Source organism: Xyrauchen texanus, chromosome 14 (assembly GCF_025860055.1).
Source record: "Xyrauchen texanus isolate HMW12.3.18 chromosome 14, RBS_HiC_50CHRs, whole genome shotgun sequence".
Classification (NCBI taxonomy): domain Eukaryota; kingdom Metazoa; phylum Chordata; class Actinopteri; order Cypriniformes; family Catostomidae; genus Xyrauchen; species Xyrauchen texanus.
In genome coordinates this window covers 21,060,239-21,074,839 of record NC_068289.1, presented here as the reverse complement: position 1 = coordinate 21,074,839, position 14,601 = coordinate 21,060,239, and the positions used below count along the sequence as shown (strand labels likewise).

At 35.6% G+C, this 14,601-nt stretch overlaps 1 protein-coding gene and 1 long non-coding RNA gene across 2 annotated transcripts; one reads left to right on the top strand and one right to left on the bottom strand.

The window, feature by feature from the left end:
- Window positions 1-835: 835 nt before the first annotated feature.
- On the bottom strand, window positions 836-14,601 carry LOC127655185 (uncharacterized). Its single transcript, XR_007972021.1, has 4 exons — window positions 14,455-14,601; window positions 14,079-14,231; window positions 4,087-4,163; window positions 836-1,111 (listed from the first exon to the last, which is right to left on the bottom strand). It is a non-coding gene; the product is annotated as an uncharacterized LOC127655185 (long non-coding RNA).
- On the top strand, window positions 8,003-11,155 carry LOC127655184 (homeobox protein Dlx1a). Its single transcript, XM_052142832.1, has 3 exons — window positions 8,003-8,455; window positions 8,713-8,912; window positions 9,912-11,155. Exons 1-3 carry the CDS (start codon window positions 8,143-8,145, stop codon window positions 10,155-10,157), a joined length of 759 nt encoding a protein of 252 aa, XP_051998792.1. The 5' UTR covers window positions 8,003-8,142; the 3' UTR covers window positions 10,158-11,155.

Here is a 14,601-nt window from a genome sequence, read left to right as displayed (position 1 = left end):
TTTGCATGTTTTCTGTCTTTATGGAGGCATTAATTGGACAATGTGAAGTACATTGCAGCCATGTAATCAAACCTTGTTTCAACATGCAAAAGAGAGGAACCAAAATGAATAGTATATAGCTATATTGTTTTTTTCCTGCTCACAGCTGTTTAAAATCATCCACAAGCCTCTGCTCCACTGCATCCATGTCCAAATGGTTCTGTTTTCCTCGGTATGACTTTCATTGATTTTAATTTACTGCTTAGTTTGAAGATTTGATGACTGCCTGTCTAGAGCCTTTAGCCTGAGACACAACAAGGAAAAATACCGCAAGTGACAATTCCAAAGTCATTTCTTTTCCATGTTGTTGATGCATTAAGTAACCATCTATTGGGGTGGATTTTTCTATTTCTCACACTAGCACCTAACTCAGGTAATTGGTCATTTTGGGAGGGCAATTTTGGGGCAGGTGGGGGGATGCTGGGCAGACTGTTCTGACCCCTGCTGCTGTAGTAATGATGGAGGTTGTCGGTTTGTCATAGTCCTGTCTCTCTCTCTCGCACGCAGCACAGCTGTGTGTCGCGTGTGCGGTCTCTGCTCACCTTAACCTGCCCCAGTTCTGCGGCACAGGTGAGTGAGATTAGCAGGTAGCAGAAGATTCTGAGCTGATCCGATCCAATTGACAATAAAACCGCTGCTAAAACGCAGCCAAATGTTGTGGTAATCGTGCGACACATACCTACACTTATGATTTGCCTCTAGATTTCTTATTTTAAGGTAGGAATGGCATTTTTAAGGCCATGTAATAATTTGCTAGATATAAAGCCTGCTCAGAAAACCAGAAGGTAGATTTCACAATTTATTTTTTTCGGTAAACATCAACAATTATTAAACCTTTACATTAACAGTTATTTGTTCTAATCGTTACAATACAGTTGTTGGGGTTTTTCATTTGTTGGCTTGTCTGTAGATCCACAGAGTAACACATTACTTTAAAATACTGCTTTACAAGCATCTAGCAACAGGCTAACAAGTCTGCATATAGCACTTATGTTAAGTGATTGTTTGTGTTTCTGTAGGTGTGAACCGCTGGCCAGCTCTGAAGAATTCTTCCATTATGAGTCAGCGGAAACTGAAAATATTCAACAATGTAAATATTAATACTGGATGAAAACAATTTAATGAATATCTGTAAATCAGTAAACAGTTCAAAAACCTTTTTTTGTATTTCATTTGGGTAGATTAGATAGCTGGCTTGGTGTTAAGATAAAATCTTGAAATTTCCATATAGACTCCACAGAATATAATTTTAGCAATCTGTTCTGAGATAATTTCCAAAGTTATATGCAGGTTAAAGGGTTTGTTGCCTCTTTTATTATATGCCTACATAGACTGGGGGAACAAATGGTTTTATTCAAACATTGTTTAAAGTTCTACTTGACATTAGATGTCTTCAACTACTATATACTTCAGCAATTGATACAATTGACTTATTATACGCATACGTGTTGTTGCATTGTACTTACATTTAAAGTACCTGCATTTAATTACATTTGTATTTACACTGTTAACCTTACCTCTAACCCCAAACCTAACCCTAACCCATTCCTTACCCTAAAACCTAACTGTAATCCCTAACCCCAACCCTAATCCTAACCCTACCTGTACCTCAAGATCAGTAGTAGCAAATGTGAATCTTGAGAGAATTTTGCAGAACAACTTGTAGTTACACACTAAAAACATTTCATTGTATGTATTTTAATGTTAGTACATAGTAGTTAAATACTTTAATATAAAGTGTGACCATAACTGCTACAACAACATGAAAATACATATAATAAATGTATTTATTGTGTAACTACTTGTTGTTCTGCAAAATTCTCAAAAATTATATTTCCTGCTACTTTGGGTTAGGGGTTAGATTAGGGTTAGGGTTTAGATTAAAGGTGGGGGTAGTGTTAGGGTTAGAGGTTAGGTTTACAGTGTAACTACAGAAGTAATGAAAAGCATGTACTTTAAATGTAAGTACAATGCAACATATGTATGTACATAATAAGTACATTGTAATAAATGCTTAAGTATATTGTAATTAAATACACAATTTCCAAATGCTTTTATGGGTTATATCATTTAGAATCTTAGAAATAGATCCTTAATGTAACAATGGATAAAGTGAATTCCTGTGTAGTTTTTGGCAGTACAGTGTATGCAATATTTATATTTATTAGCATGCATACTAATAAACAGAGCATAGTTCATTTTAAGGCACTAACTCAAAATGTACACCTTATTAAGTGAGAAAATAAATGCAATAGGTTATATAAAATTCTTGTGTAAAGTTCTTGAAAATTCTAAATACCTCTGTACCTGTTTGCATTATTTTAACGTGACGCTTAACCCTTCCATACTGATTGACACAGTAATCTGTGGTTACATCTCAGTGTCCTCTCGCTCTCTCAGACACATGTTGCTCTGAGTCTCAACAAACGCTCTCACAGTGTCTCTTTGGCCATTGGAATTCAGTGGAGCAGCAAATTGAAGGTGCTGCCTGCTTAAAACCCTCCAACTGAAGCCCAGAAAACCACAGCTGTTTTATCATGAGGGTTCATCAGATATTCTGAAATTGAATCATTACATTTGATCGAATATGCTGCTCTGCCTTTGCACTTGGAAGTGCAGAACAGGGGTGGATTCATATTAGCTGGTGTGTGTCGCTTTGTAAGTAAGATATAATTGGAAGTTCCTGGGTAAATACTGGGCCACATTCTCAAACACAGAGCAGATGCACTTGGCTAAGACGTCAATGTTAACGCTGTCCTTTTTTAACTGCTCCACTTAAACTCTGATTTGTTCAGTCCAAATACAGGTATGTGATGGAGGAAAGCTAAAGCGCTTTCTCTCTTTATGCTGTCATTTTCAATGTGAATATGTGTGTGTTTAACTAATATGATAATAGGATCATATTCCATTTTATAAGTGCTCTGTCTCTTTAATGTGAAATAGCCCTTCACCATAATGTAGGGTCTAAGTAGGGAATATTTTCATATGAAGTGAGCAAATGAAGTGTTTACTGAACTATGACAAATATGTTTTGATACAGGGTTTATGTAGTGCACTACACCTTCTTTATAACTTACCTATATATATTTCATAAAGCTAATGTAAATGGATTGAATTCACTGCATTGTACCTATGGGTGCTGATTCCTTCTACGTGGTCAACAACTGCACATAGGTCTGAATTGATTGGAAATGTACTTAAAGGAATATTCCAGGTTCAATATAAGTTAAGCTCAATCGAAAGCATTTGTGGCATAAAATTTGCTTGCACAAAAACTAATTTCATCTCATCACTGGGGCCAATTTTTAAAGGAAATGTGAAACTTGTAATTTTATAAAAGCAATTACATTAATTCTTCTGTCAAATCTTATGTATTATTTGAGTGTTAAAGTTGTTTAAATCACAGTTTTTTATGGGTGTTTTGGGGGTTTATGGAGTTATGTTGTCATGGCAACAACGTTGTTTCATTGGACATAGGATATCACTTTACAAAGAAATAATTTTTGTGTGAGTTTATCAAACTAAAATCGTGTTAAAACACATATTGTTTACGTCTTGTGTCAATACTTTTGAAACAGTGAGTATTTTAACATTTACTGATTGGCCCCATTGACTTCCATTGTTATTGACTCATTTAAATCACTGTATCATTAACACATATTTACTCAAAAGCACTGTGCTCTCCTAACAGTAAAATACATATTAACGTTAGGTTATAAATTTAACAATATCTATTTATAATTTATTATTTTCTTTACTACTTCATGAAACTTGATTTTAAGATTTTTGATTTTCAGTTCTATTTTAATGTTGTTTCAGAATCTGTTAACAATTTTTTTAATGATTAGGCATCTGTGCGGATTTGGGGTCTGGTTCTCAGGAACACTTTATCAACAGGACATCTCATGGGTCACACTAACCAGAGAGCTGGTAAGACAGCTTCATATTGAAACAATTAAAACTTCCAAAGAATCATGCGCCACCAATAACAGAAATTAATCAGGGACTTTGCCTTAAATTTACTCTGGACACAAATTCAGAAGTCACCTTCAGAATCAGACCCTGCTGAAAGGACGGATGTGGCCATAAACTCTGCTGTCTCCAGTTGAAGCAGTTTGCCGTGTCTGTATCAGAAGCGCGCACGCACACACACACACACACACACACACACACACAGTGAGTGGGCCTGGATTGGTGTGGCGCACTAAATCAGGGCAGCATAGCAGGTGTTTGACTTGTTCTTGATGATCCTCTTCAATGGAAAGTACTCTAACTCATCATCTCACATGCTGCTTTGTATTTGAGTTGCGTCTAAACAGAAAGCTGCTGTGGGATCATCCTGACACTGTGGGCAGTTGGACTGTGCTGTATAATTTTTTGGGACTGACCACATGACTATAAGAGATACTGTGCAGTGATATCAATATTTCATTTAATAGAGGCCATCATTTTACTTTTGCCCTTAAATTAAAACTGTACTGATTAATTGGCTAGTAACAACACGCTTCTATACTTAAGGGGACAATTGCAGGTTGTTACCAGCAGTGTAGGTTACCATTAAACATAAAGAACAGACTTTTCAGAAAATTTTACTAAATTGCACTTAGCCCTAGCAGAACCATTTTTTTTATTTTTATTTTTTTGGTGATAGAACATTTTTAATTCTAGTGCAGGTGTAATGAACCTACAAAATAGCATTTCAGTTTAAAGTAACCCTGTCTTTTGCTGATTTTTGATGAACACTTTTAATTGTTGTTTTGTTGTAAGTGCTCATTACTTGGTTGCTTCACTTGAAATATAAAAAAATCACTACACTCTTAAATGTAACTTTTTTTCTTCTTCTTTTTAACAATCCAATATCTAACTAATTAATTTTAGCATATATGTGTAACTATTATTGTTGGAGGGAGACTTGTCGGCAGTATGTGTTTCTCATCATTTAAGTTAAACCGGTGACCGAAGCAACTGCAAAGAGCGTGTAAAATATTCTGTATGTTCAATGTGATGATAATTATCAGTTGTAATACTATCATTATTTTCGCTAGTGATGAAGAATCTCGTGGTAGTTTGCGAATGTCATTTGAAATACAAATTGCTGTAAATTGGACCCCTTTGAGGATGGTGGATATCAAACAAAGTCAAATGTGGTCGGCTATCCAAATCATCTGGGCATCGTGTTGGTACCAATACATTTTTTATTCCAATATTCTGGGGTTTCAAGACTATTCCTATTTTTTTATCTATTTTATTTTGACGGAATGTAAGGTGATTCATGTGGATATTGTGAACATTTAAAGGAAGACTTGGAAAATGCAACAGCACAAAGAGAGAGAAAGAGAAAAAGAAATGAAAGGAGGATGTGGAGGTGTGATCTATGTTCACTGGGGAGTAGCACACAAACGGTATGACTAGTTTCATTGTGCTTCTGTTGAAATAAGCATTTTATTTTTCTCCTCATGTCGTGGCACATAGGCAACTTGAAGATGGCTAGATTTTTCAGCATGCAGTTTCATCGAGTATCGAAGCAAATGCTGTGTGTTTTTGTGCTCAAACATTTTATATCTAACATAGGCTATATTAGAATAATCTTCAAATAGCCTAGGCTATAGGGAAATGTTCCATTAAAGTAACTTATCATTTACATCCAATATGTTAACGTCAGTTATCCTTTGTGGCAAACCGCTCCTCGAGTAGGCTAAGTCTCGTCTTTGTACAGTCCAAAAACCCTCGGGATTACAAATTGTGTTCAAATCAGGGGAAAGTGTTTCTACTTTATAGTGCAGCATCATCATTTAAAGAACATTTAATTTAAATAATCATACAAACATACAAACACACACATTCTAAATAAGTTATATTTAAATAGACACAATGAGCCATATATTCAAAATAACTTTGTTTAAAGATTGATTTGTTCCCTTTAAAATGGGGAAACTCATGAAACGTTCATCCTTGTTCAGGGTGTGATTTATTTTATTACACATTCACCGCGCCATGGCGAAGCCTGTAGTGACAATATGCGCCCAATGTGACGCCAAATGTTTGTTTGTTTGTTTGTGTTTTTTTGTTTGTTTGTTTGTTTGTTTGTTTGTTTGTTTTTTTCTTCAGATTTGACAGGTTATAAATTAGTAACATTATTTAAATATTTAAATCTGGGAGCAGAGAGTGGGGGCCATGTTGAATGTGATGGCAGATGCACAAGATCCACATACCTGCCGCCAAAATCCCCAGCAAGATCATATTTATCATAAACCATGATCAAAAATAATTCTACATGATTTTTAACTGTTCTAGTTTTTTTATTTTATCCTGTAGTATTTAATTAAATAGCCTATACAATCATTTGACAAAATATGTCGCTATTTTAATATATAGAAATATATATTTTAAATGTTAGGCTATTATCGGCTCAGTAGATAAGATATTGTAGCTTAAACTTAAATTGAACTGTGATGTTGTTTTGTACACCAACGAATTGTGGTGCAATTCGGAGACGATAGATTGCCTACCCTGGTCCAATTTATTATTTTTTTTTCTTTAATAGGAAACATTGTATTGTAATTTTTTCCAACACTACTGGGCATATCACATGTAGATGAATCAATCACATTTAAAGTATAACCAAATCTACCAACTCAAAGAATAACACAGGTGGATTTTTTTACAATCATACAATGTGAAACTAACGCATCCTCAACCAAACTCAGGTGTGAAAGTAATTCACCGAATAACAGGACTTGATATCAACAGGGACCTGTCTCTATGATCCTCGAGCGCGTGCGAGCGATGCGAATCTGCACAACATTGCAAGTGTTAAATACACGGTTAATTATGTAAATGAAAATTAAACAACAGTGTAATGGTAATTTAGCTGGCTTCAGCTGTGTCTTCTTGCACTCGAGACTAGCATTTTAATCAAATGAATCACCAAAGTAATTCATCTTTGCTTGGAGACGCACATTTGTACCTTTATTTAAGCATATTTGTTTTGTATTAAATGCTCTTTTCTCGAAGCCGTGTACAACAGAAAAATCAAGAACATGCAAAATTTGGTCACCATATCTGCCTTTTTATGATCGATGATGGTAATTTTGATGAATACATTTTGTTTTTGTGGTTATTACATTTACATGAATAATTTTGTTTATGAAAAATGTATGGCTTTGATGTAATAATAATAATAATAAAGACATCTGATATATGGCCATATATGAACATCAAATGATAGATCATATAATTTAACACACATAAACATATTAAAATTCAACTACTGGGATCATGTTTTAAATTTTTAAGTAGTTTGAAATATATGTTTCATGCACAAGAATGTAATTTTTATATTACATACATACATATATGAACATATATTTCATATATGTATTCTGTATGTATTGCCATATATATTATATTTATTTATGGCTTCTAATAATAATAATACAACGTTGTCAATGTAATTATTTTAAAATATTATGTCATTAGGAGAATACAATTGTTAGCCTATTAGATGAAAAAAATACCACTAATGTTATTGTATGATTTTATAGATGTGCTGAAATATGATTGTTTCTGTGTTAATTTGTTAACTGCTGTAACACTGTTATCGAAACGAACAAATCAAACATTTTACACCGAGTGCGATAAATACATTTAGTAGTTTGGCAGGAAAGTATTTGAAAACGTTTTGCTGAAGTCTGTCTACTAGCAGTGAGTGACCCCTCCACATAGACGGCCCATGTGTTCACGGTCCATTCTCTACATTTCTACATGAGCATTGCGCAACGGAGTCACAGGTTGGTCTTATTTCTTGAGTTGATCAGGTCTCTCGGACCCGACCCTCGGATTACCAATCCGCATCGTTCTTGGAGGGAGTGAACCAATCAGAGAGCACCTTGAATAAATATTCATGATTGCCCGATTCAAACCTTTGAGCGAGTTTGTGTGGATTCACTGCAGCGTACCTAGACATTTGACCGAGACAAACTACATTTTCTTATGAATGGAAAGTGAAAAAATCAGTTGAACTTAAATTGGGATCCATCCTTCACTCAGATCATAGAAGAAAACAAAAAACCAGGGGGAGAGAGAGAGATTGCGCCAGAAGACATGACCATGTCTACAATACCAGAGAGTCTAAACAGCCCCGTCTCAGGAAAGAACGTGTTCATGGAATTTGGGCCACCGAGTCAGCAAATGTCTCCTTCGTCTATGACCCACGGACATTATTCAATGCACTGTTTACACTCCTCCGGACACCCGCAGCACGATAGCGCATACAGCCCAGCTCCGTCCTTCCCCAGATCCCTGCCTTATCCATATGTCAACTCGGTCGGTAGCCATTCCTCCAGTCCTTACATCAGCACCGTGCAGACTTACCCAAACAACTCGGCTCTGGCGCAGACGAGATTGGAGGACCCAGGTAAGAAATGCGGCGTGTCTTTTGGTCTTTGCTGGTCGTTATACTTGTCGGTAAGCTGTGAGAATGTCGGGCTGGAGTAGCCCAGATGTGCTGTTATTAGGCTTGGTAATTATTTATTGCGTAGTGCTATAAACAATGTATGCAATTAAGGCTAATTATACCTAAAGTGCCGCCTGTAAAACTTGTGCACAGTGATGTGAGCTGCGCTGCATGAGCAGTCTGTGAGACAGTTACTTTTCTTTCTCTCTCCCATGCAGCACCAGAGTCAGAGAAAAACACTGTGGTTGAAGGCGGAGAGGTTCGTTTCAACGGGAAAGGCAAAAAGATCCGCAAACCTCGGACCATCTACTCCAGTCTCCAGCTGCAGTCTCTGAACAGGAGGTTCCAGCAAACTCAGTATCTGGCTCTGCCCGAGAGAGCCGAGCTCGCCGCATCACTGGGGCTCACACAAACACAGGCATGTTTACTCAGCTTGTATTAAGAGAATTTGACATTATGAATGAGTCAACAAAGTCGATGAATTGGTAATGAAACGCAAATGGCGCAATTACACAAAACTTTAGACTGTTAAACACTGTAAATGGATTTAGAGTTATTTTGTAATTGTATTGCTCTTTTATCTGCTGCTCTATAACTATATCTCTTTTCAAACCAACTTTACATTACTAACAGGGGCGTAGCAATCATTACAAAAGTAATGGGGATAGAACGGTTAGCGCAAGATTATATATATTTTTAAGGCTCTCAGTCGAGAATTAATTTCATGATTGACCAGTGAATTTCAACTTTTGCATTTGCACATTTAGACATTTGCTGTATGAAAGACACAGCGTAAACACATTTTCCCTGTGGAAAAATTGCAGTGGATGAACTTTGGTTTTATTGCAATTGAGACGGACCCTGCATCCCCCGCATATTCTACGCCCATGACTACTAGTATGACATGGTAAACTATATGTAGGCTAGTCCTTTAGTAGAGGGATGTAGCTTTTTGAGGAATAACTTTGTAGAATATTTGGCAATGTCAAAGGTCACGATGACATTCTTTTATTTAAGTACTGTTTCTAGGATTTGAACACATCAGGGGCTGCCTCTTCTTTAATCATCTATATGATCCATGCCATAGGGGAGATGTTCGAATGATTCCGATTGAATCGCGATCCGATTCAGACCATTTGAGAAATTGATTGAAAATAACTGACTTAAACAAGTGATTTATTTGCGAATTCCGCATCGCTAATTCTGACGCTAAACTAGGTGACATACTACGTATTTTAAGAAGTCTCGCATCAGTTCCACGCATAACAAAGTTTCGAACAAAACAATAAATAAATAAATTAAAATAATTCGGGCTTAAGCCCGAGCCCTAAGCAAGACGTTTAGATTTGATTACAGAAGACGGCAACATAATATGTGTGTGTTGCTCGTACTGTTTAACGTGGGTTTCTTTTTCTAGGTAAAGATCTGGTTTCAGAATAAACGCTCCAAGTTTAAGAAATTGATGAAGCAAGGCGGAGGAACAATAGACACAAACGCCTTGGCAAACGGCCGCGGACTGTCTACCGGATCTCCATCCGTAGCGCCCGTCTGGAACTCCACAGCCACTGTCAAAACATCCACTCCGACCTCTTATATTCCCAGTTACACCTCATGGTATCCGACAACACACCAGGACACTATGCAGCAGCCACAACTCATGTGAAACAGGACTGTTGAATCAACCCCACCCTCTATCCACCAATGGCCCAATTCAGGGACCCGACACATGCCAGTCACTGTGCGGCCTTAATTACCCTGGCCCTCCGCAGCCCAGACCAGATGTACATCTCAAAAGTGGCCTGCATGTGAGGACTGAATAAGGGTCTTCTGCACCGGAGAGGAAACATGGCTTTTTTATTTAAAGGGATTGCCGGGAAAGTCACATCAAAGCTGCTACTCTCCCCTTTCCCCAACATTTTGTTTTGTAAAAATAGACGAAATTGTAAGAATTTTATTTAAAGCTTTTTGTTCTTCACATTTGTAATTTTACATAGGAAAATTGGAATTTCCGGTCTGCCCCGAGCACAATAGTGCTGGCTCTTCTTACGGGCTATGAGAGCATCATGAACATCGCTCCAAACTGCATATGTTCAAAAAGCTTTGGCGTCATATTGGGCGCATATTTTCGCTACAGGCTTCGCCATGGCGTGGTGAATGTGTAATAACTGTGAAAAATCACACCCTGAACAAGGATGAACGTTTCATGAGTTTCCCCATTTTAAAGGGAACAAAGAAATCTTTAAACAAAGTTATTTTGGATGTATGGCTCATTGTGTCTATTTAAATATAACTTATTAAAATGTTTTTTTTTTTTTTTTTGTATGTTTGTATGATTATTTAAATTAAATTTTCTTTAAATTATGATGCTGCACTATAAAGTAGAAACACTTTCCCCTGGTTTGAACCCAATTTGTAATCCCGAGTGTTTTTGGACCGTACAAAGAGGAGCATAGTGCAGATAAACGCATCTATTATCACCGTTAGATGGGAAGTGTTGACGGCTCTAATGTACAGGAATAGTATTTTTCGTTGTGTGCTAAATAATTTGTGCAAAGGGACATAATATAGTTTAACATGCTTGTGTTTATTAAAATTCATGTGTTTTTTTTTTTTTTGTTTGTTTTTTGTTTTCCGTTTCACTTTGAAAAATAGTTTTATAGCTTACCGGTCACATTAATTTATTGTTTTTGTTTCATGGAGTCTTGTATCATGTGTAAACTCTGACAGTAAAATCTGCTTATGAAAGAAGTTAAAAAATGTCATCGCAACGTTTATTGCTTCGCCAGAATTGGATGAAACTCAGGTTACTGTTGACAAAACTAAATACCATGAACTAATGCAATACACGAAACCACATGTTATATGCTACAAATAAATTATATATATATATATATATATATATATATATATATATATATATATATATATATATATATATATATATATATATAAATGTTGGAAAAAATATATCAAAAATAAATCTCAATATATTGCCAACTACGTTTAAGTATCCAAAAGGTATTTCCATCTATTAGGTTTAATTATAATTGCATTAATAATAAAATCATTCATAATATGAACCTGCATACGCAGTTAGCGCGGCCATTGATATGCTCGTAGAATAGATAATTTGCGTATATTTTCAGGTTTTGTTACAAAATGTTGGCTATTTTAGCTCTCTCTATTTTTCGTTGATCTGTGTACCATTTAATTGCAATCTGAATCAGCTATTAATCTTGTGGTGGTTTCTGTAACATTCATCTGACAATAAGGGCACTTTTCTTTTCACTTTCGTTTAGCCGCAATAAGCTCTTTTCAGCTCTTGTGTGGCTGCTTTTGATGGCCGTGAGTTAAGTGAATAATCGGGCAGGTGCCGATCATAGAGGGGTAGATGAAGAAAAGCTGGGGGTGGGAGGGGGGTAAAATGCAGGTAGGTAAAGAATTACATGTTCAAAGTGCCTTTTGTTTGCGGGTGATGGTTTAACTGCGCATTTTAAGAAAATTCTGATGCAGATAGATGCATACAACCAACAATAATTTGTTTTAATGGCATATCGCGTAAACAGTGGGCCTTTCTTTTGTTCTTTAGAGCACCTTAAGACACGTTCTAACCTGTAGAATTGTTTCTTTTATATATATATATATATATATATATAAAAGAAACAATTCTACAGGTTAGAACGTGTCTTAACTATATATATATACATATATATATATATATATATATATATATATATATATATATATATATATATATATATATAAAATTTAAATATCTATTAGGCTAATTCGTTTTTGCCACAATCATTTTCGAATAGGCTATAGATTTATAAAAAATAATAATACTTTTCGCTGGCTGAGATTAACCCATCAGCATCCTCGCGTTTACCTAAATAAAATATAGAGCTGTACAACATACCTTCTAATTAGCCTAGATAATTAATAAATTTGACCTGCATCTGTTGTTTGAATGTTGAAAGTTGTTCCGATTGCAGTAATGTCAGTGCTGGAGGTGAAGTAATTATTGTGACAAATTTTGACACTCTTCATGTGTGGTCTTTAAAAATGGCCTGGCCAAAGCAGGAAATGGCCCGCGCGCTCAATGATCTACCAGCTCACTATCTCTCTCTCTCTCTCTCTCTCTCTCTCTCTCTCTCTCTCTCTCTCTCTCTCTCTCTCTCTCTCTTTGATTTTATTACTAGTTTTATGACTTTGTACTACCAATGTGAAAATAATATAGGTTAATAATGTTTCTTAACATCCCCTTAATGTAATTACAATATAACAAATCCTTTTTAGCCAGCTTCATATGTGTCGTTGTTGTTTGTAAATAATAATAATAATAATAAATGTGGTGGTATATGGGGTCTTAGGTCGTTAATAATTTGCTTTATGTTTTTGATGGTTTGTCTATTTATTTATTTTTCACAGAAATTTTAAATATTCTGATTTCTCGCCGATTTTTGAGAAAACTGATAAATAACGTTTATACTTCTTGTTAAATATGTGTTACAGGTTGAACTTATCTGGCTAATTCTGATATCTGATTAATCATTACAAAAATCACTTGTCCAACAAGTATCACCAAAGCATAAAATATAAACCAAATCTTACATTGTTTTTCTAAAAAATAAATAATACATAACTAAAAAAAGAAATAAATTATGTGAAGGCATAAAAGAAGAACCCGTGTTGTTATTTCTCTTTCTCCGACATGCAGCTGTGGATCAGAGAGGGTCAGCGTTATTTCACTCTATTCTCCTCTTGATTACGCGCCGGGCCCATCAAACCAGACATAATTACAGTCATTCCCTCCTTACTTATTCTAATGCAGCTTCCCATCTACGGGATAATTATGAGCAATTTTGGTTCGCACGTGGAATCTTTTGTTAACAAAAGATAGCGCACTGAAAGAAAATTTGCTGTGAGATGGGGCTAAAAAAGAAAAGGAAAAAAGAGAGTGAAATAGGTGCGCAGCGGTAGTTATAAGTAAGGATGGCAAATTGCTTGCAGGTGTATACCGAGAGATTTGTCAATGGGAAAAGGGATAAAAATGAGCAAACGCACAATGTCGGAGTGATGAAGGCAGAGGTGAAATTATAGAACAAGGGCTGCTTTATTTTCTACTGGATTCTATAGACAAACTATCTCGCAATTTCACAGCGCTTTATTAATGAGTTAGACCATGTTGATCTGGTTGAAACCAGCAAATGGTTTATATTTTGTTTTCTCTATCCAACCGAGGGACCAACAGACATAAGATATTTCTGCAAACACATACTTTAAGGCGCCAAATTAATCAAAATGCATAAATAATAGCCCAGGATTCGCTATATTTTTGTTACTTTTATTGTCCAAGATTATTTCAAGCTGATTTCGAAATCATGTTTTGTTCACAAAATGTGTTATTTGTATATTGTAATTCAGAAATCATCACATTATCATAATATATTATAATTCACATAAAAATGTCAATAAAAGTAAATAGAGTAATAATGTACATTTCCGCCAAAATGAGTAAATCAAATGAATTATTCTTACCTTACTCTAATAATAGAGCATTATATTATAAAATGCATATCACCTTTCTTGATAGCAGAACGTGAGTATCCAGTAGTCAAGGAATGGTTCGGCTCTTTGGGTCCCATAATGTGCCTTCTTCTCTTGCCGGGCTCAGAGCTGACAGCCGCTCTCCGAGCAGAAATGAAAAATCCTGCTTTATTTTCCCTCTTTATAGCTGATGGAAAAAATTGCTGATTATTAGCATAAATGTTTACTCCTCATTACGCTGATGACATTGTGCACTCGAGATCTTGGTAATCTTTGGGAAAATTATGAGTAATTTTTTAAAATTTAAAGCAGCAGTTAACATGCAATTCAGGCTAATTTTGCGTATGCTCCAAACGGATATAATTATCGCGGAGTCAAGATGTTATGCTAAAACTATGCATTGATATTACCATTTATTATGTACATACAACTTTGACAATGTTGATGCTTGAAATAGCTGGAAATTGTCTTGCGCAAAAATTACAGTCCATATTAGGACATCTAAAATTGCGAAGAATTATATAGTAATTGCAGGCTTTCAGATCGGGGAGCCAGAA